A 15,859-nucleotide genomic window follows, 5' to 3' on the forward strand; every position below is an offset into this window, starting at 1 on the left:
TATTCTCCCAAGCAATGAGTAGAGTGCTCGGCACACAGTAAGCACTCAAAAATTACAACTGGTTGACTGGTTAAGAAAACCACCAGATGGAAGTTGAGAAGGGAGGGGATAGGAGCAACTTGAGCTCGCCCTCCCATCCAATGGGGGCATGGAGTCACCATCTTGGCTCTCCTCAGCCCCTTTCGGGTACAAAGGGTTGGGGTGGCCCAGCCATTTCCTGTCCAAATTCTCACACTGCTTTTTCAGGGAAGGTTAAATTAAGTAGGGTACTCATGGTGCCCAATCTTCGGGTAATAACTTCACATTCGCATTCGATTTCAGGAAGACCCGTATCTAATTCACAAGCAATACGTTCTTGACCCAGCCCTTTCTTTTTTCATAATAATAATAATGGTATTTGTTAAGCACTTAACTATGTGCCAGGCACTGTACCAAGCGCTGATGGATACATGCAGATCGGGTTGGACACAGTCCCTGTCCCACGAGGGACTCATCGTCTCCATCCCCATTTTATAGATGAGGTAACTGAGGCACAGAGAAGTGAAGTGACTTGCCCAAGGTCGCACAGCAGACAAGTGGCGGAGCCAGGACTAGAACCCATGACCTTCTGACTTCTATGTCCACTACGCCATGCTGCTTCTCTGCTTCTGATAACTCTTCTTAGTGCCAACACGCTCTTTGTAGGTGTAGTTTCTGCAAGCTGTTAGAAGACTCAAAGTCAGGAACGTATGCAGCCATTTTATTCCATCACAAAAGACTTATTTCATATTTCTAATTTTTTTCAAATATTTCTAGGTATATATACACATATATAACCTAGTCAAACAGAAAAGTATTTTCTTCATTTTCAGTCATTTTCTTCATTTGATCAGTCATTTTTTTCCACTTAATTTCCCCGGTTTTAATCTAATTTTTGTTTTGATCAAAAGCTTTTTTTTAAACTTCAGATTTGGTGAACCTGGATTTCATCTGTTACACTCCACTCTAGCTGTTCCATCCCAGGAGAAGGCTTGCTAGTGACTGGTGGATTCCAAGTCAAAATGTTCCCTGTAAATCAAGAGATGCATTATGACCACTGTATAATATGACAAGAAGATCTTAACAGTGAACATTCCAAGTAGGTAATTTTGAAGCAAGGAAAATATACTATACTTCCCTTGCCTGAGGAAGTACCGGCATCTCTGACCAACTAAACAGAAGCACCAAGAGCCAACAAAGGACTCGTTAGAAGGAAATCTGGGCCTGGGAAAATGTGAAGGGAAGAATCACAGAATCACAACAGGAAATGTCATGTTATCACCTGGTGAGGACACAGTGGTTCCCTCTAGACTGTAAGCTCACTGGGGGAAGGGAATATATCTGTTTATTGTTATACTGTACTCTCCCAAGCGCTTAGTACAGTGCTCTGCACACAATAAGGGCTCAATAAATACGACTGAATAAATGAATGAATGGTGGGATGGCAGGTAATCTGACTGCACTCTTTAAAGAGGTGGAAGAACTAAAAAGAAACAATAATCAACAAGCCCTTCAGCAGCCAGCCATAACTCAAAAAGCACTCAAAATCAACACTAATAGCAAAACCATCTTCAATTTAAACATCATCCTTCATATATATGTGTGTGTATATATATACACACACACACACACACAAACACACACACATATGTGTGTGTGTATATGTGTAAATTGAAGGCATATGTATCTCTACAGGTTTATCTCATGCATGCTCACATCACCCAAGCGAAAGAGAAGGTATTATGCCCTTTTAACCAAAGAAGAAATTAAGGTACAGAGGGGTTAAGTGATTCACCCAGGGTCACAATAAGGGAAAGCATAATCCTATATTATACTGCTTTTCTATTAAAATAGAAATCATAATTGGTATCTTACCCTCCACTAAGACATTTTGTAATACAGTTTCAATTTTAAACTCAAAACCCCTTTCTCAAATGTTAGTTTTCTATTTGTTACATTCGGTACTTTTGTTTCTTCAAAGAAGTTCTAGAATTATTTCTACATTTTAGTTAGGCAAGAAAAGGTGAGAGAATGAGGGGAGGTAAGATTCCTTAGTAACGCTGGCTCCTTGAGACCCGAGAACTATTTAATGGCAACTATTTGGTAACAACCAGGGGCTAGATTTTTTTTTTTAATCTTCTCCTTCAGCGTATCTTTACTTAACAGTGACAAATTTTCATTCCTATCAGAAGAATAAATATCTCTATCACGTGGGCCCCTAAATATAGCTATGATTACATAATAAAGTCAAATTAGAAGGGAAAATGAAATTAAAAATTTTAAATCGTGGTTCACCAAACGGGAATGCTCTATTAAAAACACACCTAGAGTAGGATTTCTTTTTTAAAGTGCATTCCACGCTGACGAGTATGAATGAAAAGGCTGAACGCCATTCCCAACTTGCTACCTAAAATACTAGTTTGCTTTAGGTTTTAGCTTTCTTCGTGTCTCTGAACATTTAATAGTGATACGTTTAACAGCTATCCAACATCTACGGACAGATCGTAAGCCCTCAGGAGGTAAGGACCGAGTCTTTTGCTCCTGGTGTACTCTCCAAACACTTTCCACATCGCTCTGCACCCAATAGGCGCTAAAAAAATAGCATTGATGTTGAGGTCCAACTGATTAAAGCTACACAAACTTCTTGCAACATTATTAAATGACATTTCTTTTATTTTTTTTTCAAAATAATGCTTTTCTTTAAGAAGGATATCCCGTTAAGGAGTTTTGTTATAAATCATTTTATTGACTGGATTAGAATATATTCTCGATATTCTAACCAGCCCATTAAAAAAAAAAAACCAACTGCACGCAGTTAAGACACCTTTTCCACAGCCACAGTGCAGATGAAATAAATAAAGCCCCTTTGACATTGTAAACATGTTTTTTAATGTGGCAAAAAAGTGATTTATCTGGTTTTAGATATTTCCTCTCAAAAAACTTGCCACTCAGTGCTTTTTCCAGTAGGAAAACTATTTCCTAAATAGTTCAGAAAGACTTCAGGTTTTTCTACAGAATACACCGAAATAATGTGTGAGCAGATTTCATCACGGCAATTTCACTGAAGCTTTATTGCCTCTGTTTGCAGTATGACAGGGATTGTCAGAAATCACAGTTGACTTTACAGAGATATGCAGATGACGATATTCGCTAGAGATATTCTTGATCTTAAGTATTTTTATATGTGGGCACTTCTAATTTTATACACTGAAGTATTTGGAAGCATTACAGTTCATGTGTGTACCTCTTTGACATTTGGCAAAAAGAAAATGGTACCTTTTGGTACAGTTTGGAAAAAAAAAATTTATGGGGTGTTTATTATCAGACAAGGACTGAAGCACTTATGAATGAAAGCAATCTTAGTTTTAACTCATGCACACTTTCATACTCTCTCACACACACACACCCGTACGAACACATGGCCATGTGAGTGAGCACTTTTCCATACAAAATATTCCCCGTAACCAGGCATTTATCTTTAAAATAACCCCACCATCTTAGATCAATCTTGCATTTTCAACATTATAGCTGTGTTAAATTCTTATACGCGACCATCGATTCAACAACCTTAACTTTTCTGCTACATAATTATTCCAAGCTTTAAGTAGTTTTCTTTTATAATTACACAGTAATTATAACTGTTTAGTACCAAACAGATGACAAACGCTATTTTGTTGAAAAGGTCTCACGTTCAAAAGGAAAAATCTTTAAAACACCAAGGCACTGGGCCACTAACCAATATCAGACTTTTATGAAAGACAAAATCTATATTGGAATAAAAATGAATGTGATCTGATTTCAAAACACAGCATTCTTGAATTAATCAATCTGAAACTGTACCAAAACTCAAAAAACCCTCAAGACAGAAAACAAAACAGCACACCATAATACCTTAAAAAGTTTTCATAATTCAAGTCCCCATTCATATTTACAAAAAATGAAAAAGGAAACACTGAAAGCAGCAATATTCAATTTTTGGCATAGCCAATTCCAGTAGCTTGAGTAGAGATTTGCAACCTTTTTTCGGTACGAGTGTATTCTTGAAATAAAGGTGTGATTAGATTATTAAAGCAGCACTGCCACCAGTGAGAGAAGTCTTTTAGTCAATTTCAAAGCATGTGTGTAAAAAAAGCAGTTTAATAATGTCATTTTTTCCTAAAAATTATTTCAGCAACTGCATAAAAATGAACTGCACGTCCTGTTTACTAATTTCTTTACTAATTATGACCTTAACAAGAGATTGCCTGGATTTACCAAACATAATAAATTTCTATCCCTCGGACACTAGTAATTTAACATTTGAAATTTGCTATTTTTAAACCTGCTTTTTGAAAAAAATCTTTATTTCAAGAAAACAATAGCCCCTTCTCACATCAATAACTGAACATTGAAATTACCGTTTTCAGCGAGAAAGCAATTGAGTCTTGCAATGTAAACATACAAGATAAAATTCTGCTTTTATGTGAAAACAGTCCTAATTTATCTGCATTGAGACGAATGAAAGTAGTGGAACAACTAAATAATTTAAGGAAATAAAGGAAGCCAGTGTGGTATTCTGCATCTAATCTGTGACTGCTTGAGAAACTTTACTTCTGAAACTGGTATTTGGCAACCACAATCAACTGTAGTTATTTACACAAATGTTCAATAAAATATGAGAAGTCGTCGAAAGCAGGCTTTTTTTTTTTGAAACAGTAGTACCTATGTGTTATAAAGATTGAACTTAATGACCCATCCCAACCACTTCAGATATTAGATTCACACTAGACTCACCAGGTTTTCATAAATTAAGGGTAGCTCCTTGCTGTCCTATTTTGTCATGACAAAAAACTCATGCCTAAATTTAGAATATTGTGTTGTACAGCAATTTAAAACATTCAAAACATAAATCCAATATTCTAACTTAGTAGACAGGCAGATAAGCATTTCAAAATTGCAATAAAATCCAATTATATATTGCATAATGTAGAGAGTAGTAAAGTCTAACATTACGGGAAAACCTTTTTGTCGGCAAAGCTCACGGTAGGCCAACTTATATATTAAACATGGGTAATTAAGTGCAGAGACGTCCTGTGGTACCTTTGTTTTTAAAACTAGGTGGTGAAGGTACAATTAACATTTCAGCGAGGCACCTAGTTATCCTAATAATGTCTTTATACTGGTTGATTCTACAACTGTTTTCTTCAGACACTCAAAATTAATTTGGACAATACATGTGATTTGCCGGGGGGATTGGGGGAGGGGGGTGTAAAAAAACAAAACGAAACAAAAAAAAACCCCAGAACTGGTACACTTAAATATATCACTTTTTTAGGAAGTGCTATCAGCATAGTCCTTGCAACTAGCCCAAAGCATATACTTAGGGAGTTTTAAATCAAGTGTTTGTGATGCTGATCTATTTAACTCTTATGCCAAACAGTTGTCTGATGAGAGCATTTGTGCTTTATGTGACAATGGAAACCTCAAAATAATCACCACAAAGCTTCTAAGATTTATGTGTGCGAGTAATCTAGGATGGTCCACAGATATAAGATGAAATCCACAATGTTGGAATTATAACTGGCAAAAGTGGCCCAGACTAGAAGACAAGCCCAAACCACCATTAGAAGAGTGAAATATGATATGGTCCAAGATGTATCCTTAAAGTTTTGTCTCAACCCTCAGCCCTTATTGTGAGGATTGATCTTCAGTTCAGTCCAGCCAGCAGAAATTGACTGTGCAATTTTCCGTTGTATTTATTGTACAGACTATGTACATTCTAGAAGGTTCCTTTAGTGCTACACTGTTGTACTTTTTGTCCCAGCAATTTGAGGGCGTGCAAATTCCACAAAGTCATCGATAAGAACGGGCCACGCTCCTAAAAAGGGGGATGGGGGAGAAGGGAACAGAGAAAGAAAAGTGGCATATGAATGTTATAACGAGGTATTTCACCTGTTCCTCATGAATCAAAATTAAATTATTATTTTCATTAACAGTATTTATTAGGCACCAATATTATGAAAAGCACTGCACAAAACACCGGGGGAACAAACAGATCCCGGCTCTCGACATCACGGTCCAGTAGGGTAAACGAGTTTCCAGGGGACGAATGAACGGAAGGAGATCGTGAGAAAGGAAACAAACCACAGTAAACAAATAAATTGATGAGGCCTGATAAACAGGCTGATGGATCATGACTGAAATTAATCAGGGACTACCTCAAGGGAGTTTTTCAAAAGAACTTTGAGAGAGGGAAAGGGTTATGGCCGGTCAAAGTTGAATTCGGAAGGTGGCCCAAAATGGGGGAATTTGTGAGCAACTGTTCAGAGGCAGGAGAATCGAGGGTGAAAAAGAGTCAGGATATTTGCCTGGGAAGACAAAAGAGCGTGAGCTAGGAGGGAAAAGAGAGGAGCTAGAAAAAGGGTGAATGTCTGCTCACGCACATCCTTGAAACCAATGGTCAACGACTTTGGTTCTTTGTAGGAAACAGTGGGGGAGCCAATGAATTTTTTTGACAAGGAAAGTGGTGTGCTACGATTGAAATTTTTAAATTACGTTTAGTTGCGTGTAAGACAGGCTGAAACGGGGAGTCTGAAAGCAGGGAAGCCAGTAAGGAGGCTGTTTCTAAGGTTCACACTCGGGACAGAAAAACCGAAGAGGAAGGGTTCCATGATATAGTATTGAGGAAGAAATAGCAGGCCTTAGGAAGAGAACTGAAAGTGGAAGGTAAATAAGAGAGTAGTTCAAGACTCTGGACTTCTGGGAGCAGGATGGTGATGATGTTTAGGGTCAACGGATGACGGGAAGGTGGTTTAGGAAGGACTACACTTAGTTTAAGGAATTAGTGAATAGCCAGAGGAAGCTGCCCAAATTTAGGAGAAAATAATGGAGTTGTTTAGCAGGAGAGAAGACAGATGCAATAGTAAATCCCACAACTGGACAAGGAGGCCCCCACGAAAGCTGAACGGTGGTCAGGGCCAAAGTAAATGAAAGGAAAACAGTTCTTCACATAGCAGGTGGCAAGCACATGGAATTCACTGGCACCGGAAGTTGTGCCAGACAAAAATATCAGAAGGTTCAAGAGGGTTTTGGATACACTTATGGACTAGACTGTAAGCCCATCAGTGGGCAGGGATTTTCTCTGTTGCCGAATTGTACATTCCAAGCGCTTAGTACAGTGATCTGCAGATAATAAGCGCTCAACAAATACTATTGAATGAATGTCAACACCTCAATATGGGTTACTAGAGGCAAAATTAGGGATTCTAAATGATAGCTTGGATGTCAAGGAAGGCAATCATCACAAAGTTCTTTAAAACAATCTTATGGCCACTTTCAGAGATAGAATACGAAGCGAGCTGGACCACTGGTCTGAGCCAGCAGTAGCATTTCCTGTATTCTTTTGAAAATAATAATAATAATGTTGGTATTTGTTAAGTGCTTACTATGTGCAGAGCACTGTTCTAAGCGCTGGGGGAGATACAGGGTAATCAGGTTGTCCCACATGAGGCTCACAGTTAATCCCCATTTTACAGACGAGGTAACTGAGGCACAGAGAAGTGAAGTGACTTGCCCACAGTCACAGAGCTGACAAGTGGCAGAGCCGGAATTCAAACCCATGACCTCTGACTCCCAAGCCCGGGCTCTTTCCACTGAGCCACGCTGCTTCCAGTCTCACTGAAACAAAGTTCAGATTGTTTGGGTTCTAAAATTCACATAGAAAGAGGAAGGAATGGAGACAACAGGTATATATAATCCATTCAAAGAGGGAAGAACTTTGCTCCACTGGAGTGGTCAAGCAGAAAATAAACTTAAGAATCACAGAACGGGCCGCTGAAGAATTCTGATTAGTGATAAATAAATGGTCAATACTCTAAATCTGTGGGGTGGCCCCGACAGTCGCGATAACCTTGAGGTTGCCAGCACGTGGGGTAATTGGGACAAGGAGAGAGGGAAAAGGGAGCTTACTCAGGTAGAAAGTCAATGAGTTTGGTCTTTCTCTAGCACTGATTCCCAGGTAATATGGAGAATGGGAGAACAAGAATCTAACCCTTCCTTATTTAGTGCCTTATTTGCTGTAAGCTCACTGCAGGCAAGGAATGTGTCTGTTTACTGTCATACTGTACTCTCCCAAGCGCTTAGTACAGTTCCCTGTACACAGTAAGCACTCAATAAATATGATGAACTAAAATAACTTAAAGTGAGTAAAAAAAGTATCAACGTGCAGAAGAGATGCCTGTAAAATGGTTATGACCAGTCACACAAGGGAGCTGCTTAACATTACAGAATTGTTTAGAAAAGATGCCTCTACTAACAAAGAATGTAAAATACCAGAGTAAAATATTTACCTTCTTCATCATAATTAGACATATCATCTGCTATCATTGTACTGAAGTCTAAAAGAAGATTCCAAGTATCTTTAGGTATTGATCTTTTATGATGTTCCTATTGGAGGGGAAAAAAAAGATACTTAAAGAAAATAAGGAATGCCTCAAAACGTTTAAATGTCTGGCAATACTAAAAAACCTCTGAGCCTAGCCGCAAAGTCCTAACAGTCAATTTTCTCTTCTAAAAACAACATAATATTCTACACAGTGCCTGAATGAGTCTTCAAGACTTTAAATACATGACTACTTCAAGGAAAAACCGATGACTTAGCTAACACAAACAGAAAACTGCGTCCTGTTACAAAGTGTAAAACTTACCAACAAAAATTTGTTCCACAAGTCTAGGAATTTAAATCTTCCATTAAGTACTAAATTCCAGTAGGCAATGGCCATTTCTAGATCTGCAATATTGAAATATATTACATATTTAGATACCTGAACCACTTATTTCAACATGTAGTCTTATAAAATCCATAGGGACAAGAAAAAGTTGCTGGCATGAAAAGCAAAGGTTTTCCAATACATATATACTCAGAGATTTTCAAATGTTGATAACGTTTCTCTACCAGACCTAGATCCCCATAGCTCTTAAATATCCTAAACTTCCAGTACGGCTTGAAAAAATGAGAGTTCTAAAATTCTGAGAAGAAAAGGGCAACTAGGCTAACAATGATGGCTAGAATTAATGCACGGTTAAAAGGAATTTAACTCCTTTTTCCAACAAAATCAAGTTTAGTGACAGTATATATTCATTTTTAAGTGTTTGAATTTTACCACTAGACAAGAATTTTTTAGTTAAAGAAGGCATTTGCCATTCTCTGTGAAATCAGCACTTGTCATTTCTAATGCCGTATTGTGTTCTACTGAAGACAAGTCACAACAATACCTGATTTTGCTCCCCATTACGCATTATTATGATTTCAAATGACAGTCACGTTTGGCAATTCTTTGCTTTCATTTTAAGTCTTTTGTGGAAATAATCCATGTTTTAGCCAGAAACAAACCAACACACAAAAAACTTATGAAAAGGCACAGAGCCCTGCTAAATACCCGTTCGGACTCTTTGTAGCCCCACTTCTGATGTCAGCTAAGGCATTCCCAGTCAACACCAAATCTCCAGCATCCGTGTTCGATCGGTATTTGCGGAACTGGGGGGCTGGGAGGGCATGATGAGGTTAGGAGGGGAAAGAGTACTATGGCACACATGTAGTGCAGTCCCCATTGGCTAAGAGAAACCCTCTGCTGGGGCATCTTTACAGTCCCGCCATGGCCACCCGCAGATGTGAACTTATACACGTGCAGTAGCTTCCCCACCTTCCACAGAGCAATGGGATTCAAAACCAGGGAGAGAACGCTACACTGGCACACCAATGTATCCACCCAAATCCATTATATTTAAAGGCATATAGCCCAAGGAGGGCCACAAACCAGTCACCCTTATCAGCCTCACGTTCCTAAAACTGTGCTGAACCAAGTCAAACCACTCTGATTTGGGGATTTCAAGCTGAGTGGGATCCAGTGAGTCAGCTGGGTGCTGCTGACCCAGAACACACTTAAAATGAACAGGAAGTGGGCCAGGCCTCTCTTCCAGAAGGCCACCCGTCAACTACCTGGTCATAGACGTGTGGATACTCTCCCGCTGATAGGACTCAGGTACCCAACAGTCTCAAAGGGGCTATGGCACTTAGGACAATGCTTTCAGATACACCCCCAGCCCGCCGGCCGAGAGAACGGACTACTCTCAGTTCGGCCTAAACTAGCTTCCATTCAGGCATGGATTGCGATTGAACTCGGATGCTTAAGTCAAAGACCCCGCTTTGGCCAGGTGGTTTGAATAAAATAAATTGGAAGGGGCTTTTCTGAAGGATAAAGAAACTCACGGGGGTGGGGGGGTGAACCCAGAAAATTTGGTAGTCAGCACAAGCAATTCTACTTTGAAAAGTGCACCCTGACGTTTACTAGTAATGTAAGCCTGTGATTATTACAAACATCTTTGCTTACCACACCCAAACAAGCAATGTTTCACTTTATTGGCATCAAAACATAATCAAAATTACTACCTAATCCTTTTTGTCCCGGATTCTTTGCGAAGTTGAAAGTAAACTGGTAAAAATCCTTAAATCGTCCCGGCTCTTTCAACTCTTGTTCCATCTTGGGTAGCTGGGCCTTTAGTTTTTCTATGCTGTCGCATCTATATTTTGAAAATTTAAGTGAATCCAAACATTACTTCTTTTTATAATGTGAATTAAGAATTTAGCATTTATTCCTGTGAAATCCAGCTTTTATTATAAAGGAAGCAACTGATATCGCAGATGGAATTTCATCCTTCAATTAGCCATGGCAACTATTGAACTGAATTCTCCCCCTTGCCACTCGAGAGAGATAGAGGGAAGACCATCCTTCCTCCGCTCTCTCCTCTCCCATATTAGCCACTTGAATCACACCGAGCATTGGCGGTCAGGAAACAAGGCACTCATTATAAATTTTCACCACTGAGTATACAGGAGGAGAAAAAACACAGAGCACCTGCTATTCCACCCCCCAAAACATAATTACCTGAAGTATGCATTAGAGCTGCACAGGCGTGTACAATGAGTAATGTCTAAGTGCTGTGCAGGAGAGGAATGGAGGACATGCCTCTCATAAGCAACTACCCACTGAGGATTTATGACATCATCAACCACATTTCACAACTGCTTATTATGTATCGGCCAGACGATACACCCTCCAATACCCATTCAGAGTCTGATTCCATGTGTAATTAAGTAGCATCTTTATTCCAAGGTGTTCAAAGTCCCTGAACCAAAGGCTGGGAGAGTGTAGTACATACTTGCTGATCCCTGAGGTTTCCAAAATTTTAGCGGGCCATAACAATTTTTACCAAGCCATTTTAACATACCTCCAATCTTCCACTGGATAACTTCCCTCCCCAAGCTTCTTCCAAGATTGAGGTTTTCTGTTTCAAAATTTGGCAAAAATCTTATTGCCAGTTAATTACATGCCACTTTGCTGCCATTTCATAGAAGGTGGGGGAGAGTTGAAAAAAGTTGGATTTTCTCAAATTCTAATTAAATTTCCCAACTAGTAAAGGGGAAAACTGCAACGATGGGCCCTAAATATATATATATATATATATATGGAACAAGAGCTTTCCTTCCTCCCTCTGCCTTTTCCCACCCTTTCTCTGCTTATCCTCTCACTTACCTGCAAACTCTCCCCCTATCAGGGTAGGCAGCTTGACTATAAATGGTCTATGTTGTTTAAACTCTCTCTCCCAGTGGCTGCTGCTGCTTCTGCCTGGGAGCAAGGCCCAGTGAAGAGAACATGGGCCTGGGAGTCAGAAGGAACTGGATTCTAATGTCGGCTCCGCGACTTATCTGCTGGGTCTGAGTGTGTGACCCTGGGCAAATCACTTCTCTGTGCCGCAGTTACCTCAACTGTCCAATGGGGATCACGACTGTGAGCCTGGCACACCGTAAGCGTTTATCAAACACCACCATTATTATTTTTTACAAAGCCTTGATATTACTCTATACAGAGTTATATACTCAGTGTCCTAAGTCACTGTATACTTACCCTAGTTCTGTCATTCCATCCATGAACTCCTGCTTTGAGAACTCACACTGTGTTGCCGCTCTGAATTTCCACGCAATGATGAGTACACTAATGCTGGCTGGGTCAAGTGCCAAGTCGTCACAAAACTGCTGTATACCATCTATACCAATCTTATTCTCATCCTGAGGATCTTTGGAGCATAAAAAAAAGTATGAAATACAAAGAATAACAAAACAATCTCACTCCTTATGCTACTATCTCCCCAGAACCACACCACACCAGCAATTGTATTTTTAAAGAGCGGCCGATTTTTCCCGGAACTGACGTGACTTTCCAGGATAAATTAGCACTTCGGGGGACGGGGGAGAACGACATGAACATTTTGAGACCTCTAGGGGACTGGATCGGTGCACTGCTACAGCTTATGGGCCGTGTAAATAATATGATGATGGAGTCTCCTCTCGCAAATGATGATTTAAGCCCTGATATGAACCTGCACAATCCTCTGATAGCCCAGTTACGTTCAAAGGGATCAAGGCTCAGTCTTTCTGTAGTTCATCTGCAAACAGTTCAAAGACATGAAGACAAGGCAGCATTATGCCATTAAAACCATTTAAGAGAGCCCCCTAAAAAGCATCGTGAAGAAACTTTTGAATCTTGTGGAGGCTGAGCACTCAATGATAACTGTTACTACATTTCTGGGAAGCATGTAAGCCTTAAAAAAAAGGCCATGAGCCTTTAAATGGGGGCATGTGCCTCTAATTTAAAAACAAAACCTCTAAATACAGTAGCCCCTGTGCATTGATGGATTTTTTTTGCTGTTTGCCGCTTCAACCACCTGTGGTTAGCCGGACCCATACTCATTTGCGTCAGCAGGCCCTGCCCTGGCTTCCGCTGGTGGGGTGTCTCTGGCCATCAGTAACGTGGCCCTGCCTCTTCAAGGACTGGCTGGCCACCCCAGAAAGTCCCGATGGCCGAACCTTCGCTGTCGAATGCAGATGGAATCCGGGGTTTCATCTCATTAGTTGGGGCGGTGGGTACAGTTCTTCTGTGAACACTGAGAGACTACTGTGTATTTAAATTTAAACTGCTATTCCGAATGCCAAAGTTCTTCTCTCAAGCATAATCATCAAAAAATAAAAGATTCCTCAGCTGATCACATTGGTATTTCAACTCTTAACCGGAAGACATCATTAACACGAAGACAAACTGCAATTTTAAACAGCATTCCTCAGAAGAAAAAAAAATCCGGACACATTGAACAGACGTTGCTTGCCGGCATTCTTTGAAAATCAGGAAGGAATAAAGGAAGGGGGGTGGAGGTCGTCTAGGACCTTTTCTAAAAGGCAAAATGGATTATATGCTCCGACTTTCCTTGAGGAGGTCAATGCAAATGATTCAATAGCTGGCCTGATGTTAATGGCCACCCAATCGAAAGAAACTTCCTTACAAAGGCCAAAGATCTTAGCTTGGCCTAATCCAGGTCTAGGAGTTTGGGACAGGTCAAATCAGATTCAGAAAGCAGAAAGCAGTCCAGGTTTCCTTTGACGACAGGGAACGCCAGGGCCATTACTAGCAAGGATAGGTGGTCCTAGGGCAGTGGCCCAACTGTATAATAATCTTCATCACCCTATTTATTTTGTTTAATGAGATGTACATTACCCTGATTCTATTTACTTGCCATTGTTTTTATGAGATGTTCTTCCCCTTGACTCTATTTATTGCCATTGTTCTTGTCTGCCTGTCTCCCCCGATTAGACTGTAAGCCCATCAGAGGGCAGGGACTGTATCTGTTGCCGATTTGTCCATTCCAAGCACTTAGTACAGTGCTCTGCCCATAGTAAGCACTCAATAAATACTACTGAATGAATGAAAGACTTAGAAGACAAAAGCTCCACCTTAAAAATCTCTTCCCCTCCCCATAGCAACCCCCTCCAAACATATCCAAGGCAAGCATGACATCACTGTCTTCCCATCCCTCCTGACGGGACTCCTCCAGGAACCCCTAACTCCTAGGGGACCTTGCACCTTCCAATATGAGCACCCCAGAGAGCTGCTGTCACTCACTGTCCAGGGTTCTGTCAAAAAGGGGATGACAGTGGGGCGTGGAGGTGGAGGCAGAACGTCAGTCTGAAGGTGGTGGGGCACAGCGGAAAAGGTTAGGGCAGGAGAGAAGATTTAAAGAGCAGAACTACTTCTCCTCCCTAGACCGACCCGTCACTGCCACTTTTCCTAAGTCCTTCAAGCGAGCAGGATTCCGGAGAGCACTGTGGTATGAGAAGCTGGGGAGTTGGGGAAGATACAGGGGGAGCACGGGAGTCCCAAGGATTTGAAGGGCAACTGCTCCCACCCTCCTGTAGTGATAAGGTTCTAATCTCAGCTCCGACACTAGTCTGCTGCGTGACCTCGGGCACATCACTTCACTTCTCTGTGCCTCAGCTACCTCACCTGTAAAATGGGGATTAAGACTGTGAGTCCCATCAATCGATCAAGCAACGTATTTACTGAGTGCTTACTATGTGCAGAGCCCTGTACTAAGCACTTGGGAAAGTACAACGGAATTAGCAGACACGTTCCCTGCCCATAACGAATTTACAGTTCAGTGGGACATGGACTGGGTCCAATCTGATTATCTTGCATCTACCCCAGTGCTTGGTACACTGTCTGGCACTTAGTAAGAAGTTAACGAATGCCATTTAAAAAAAAAAAGACAAGGACATGTCCAGTGGTTCCCTAAGGCTACTGCCCAGAACAACTGCCCTGATGGGCCCTGCACTGTGGATGGCCCTTGACCCTTCACATATAATGATCTTTGAGGGCTGAGGGAGGCCCACTTTGCCCTACTTCTCTGAACCTCATTGGCCCTATACAGGAAAGAAATCTGGGCCCGGCTGAAATCCAGAGGAATTCTTTTTTGGCCCGACCCAACATATGAGCGAGATAACTTCGGGACCGGTGGGCTACTTAAATCTATCTACCATCCAAGACATAAGCACCACCACCTAGGGAGGCAGGACGGCGTAGTGGACAGAGCACGGGCCGGAGTCAGAAGATCATGGGTTCTAATCCCGGCTCGGCCACTTGCCTGCTGTGTGGCCTTGGGCAAGTCACTTCACTTCTCTGGGCCTCAGTTCCACACTTTTAAAATGGGGATTAAAATTGTGAGCCCCATGTGGGACAGGGACTGTGTTCAACCTGATTTGCTTGTATCCACCCCAGCATTTAGTACAGTGCCTGGCACATAGTAAGCACTTAATACCACAATTATTCTTCTTAGGCTTGAAAGGAAAAAATACATGGGGTCAACATTTCTCTATAAATGCTACAAAGTACAAGCAGGCACTAATCCTCTCCAAAAGCTCCTCCTGACCCCACATGAGAAACCAAGAGGAGAGTAACAGAAGTGAGCCCACAAAAAGATCCTGCTATGTCCTTGGCAAAGAAAAGTTAACTCTAACTTGTCAAATATTAAAAGCAAACTACGAAAAAAGCGGCATATAGAACTGCTTAATACAGTATTGAGATCTCTAAGCTAAATCTTCATATGGGGGTAGAATCTGTTCACATCCTTCTACGAATTATCAATTCCAGATTAATGTTTCCTGATTGAGATGCACAAATTCAAAATACACAGGAAATAGAGATCGACAAAGAAACAAAAAACTCACCTTTGTATCTATTGTATAGCTGTTCTAACTTCTTTCTGTCCAGTGATCCTTTAACACTCTCTCGAATATAAAGCTCAGGATTTTGAAAAAAATTGTCTGTGGCAACATCTAACTTCCAGTCATTTTGAGACAGACAACTCACTGCAGTCTTTTCGCTAGATTGTGTGAAGATCATAAATTGACGAACTTTATCCTTCTGCGAAGATTTCAACTTGTTCTAGTGAAATCAAGGGGAAAAGATGCTGAAACAAT

General features: G+C 40.8%; 1 protein-coding gene across 2 annotated transcripts in view; it reads right to left on the reverse strand.

The window, feature by feature from the left end:
• Positions 1-718: 718 nt before the first annotated feature.
• DCUN1D1 (defective in cullin neddylation 1 domain containing 1) overlaps positions 719-15,859 on the reverse strand; it is a 40,739-nt gene continuing 25,598 nt past the window's right edge. For both annotated transcript variants that reach the window (XM_029066526.2, XM_039913193.1), the window contains exons 2-7: positions 15,608-15,824; positions 11,961-12,129; positions 10,445-10,575; positions 8,703-8,785; positions 8,346-8,442; positions 719-5,875 (exon numbers count right to left, since the gene is read on the reverse strand). In XM_029066526.2, the coding sequence (XP_028922359.1) occupies positions 5,796-5,875; positions 8,346-8,442; positions 8,703-8,785; positions 10,445-10,575; positions 11,961-12,129; positions 15,608-15,782 (735 nt within the window). In that variant the 5' untranslated portion in view covers positions 15,783-15,824 and the 3' untranslated portion in view covers positions 719-5,795. The remainder of the gene's footprint in view (positions 5,876-8,345; positions 8,443-8,702; positions 8,786-10,444; positions 10,576-11,960; positions 12,130-15,607; positions 15,825-15,859) is intronic.

This window comes from Ornithorhynchus anatinus, chromosome 1, assembly GCF_004115215.2.
Source record: "Ornithorhynchus anatinus isolate Pmale09 chromosome 1, mOrnAna1.pri.v4, whole genome shotgun sequence".
NCBI classification, from domain to species: domain Eukaryota; kingdom Metazoa; phylum Chordata; class Mammalia; order Monotremata; family Ornithorhynchidae; genus Ornithorhynchus; species Ornithorhynchus anatinus.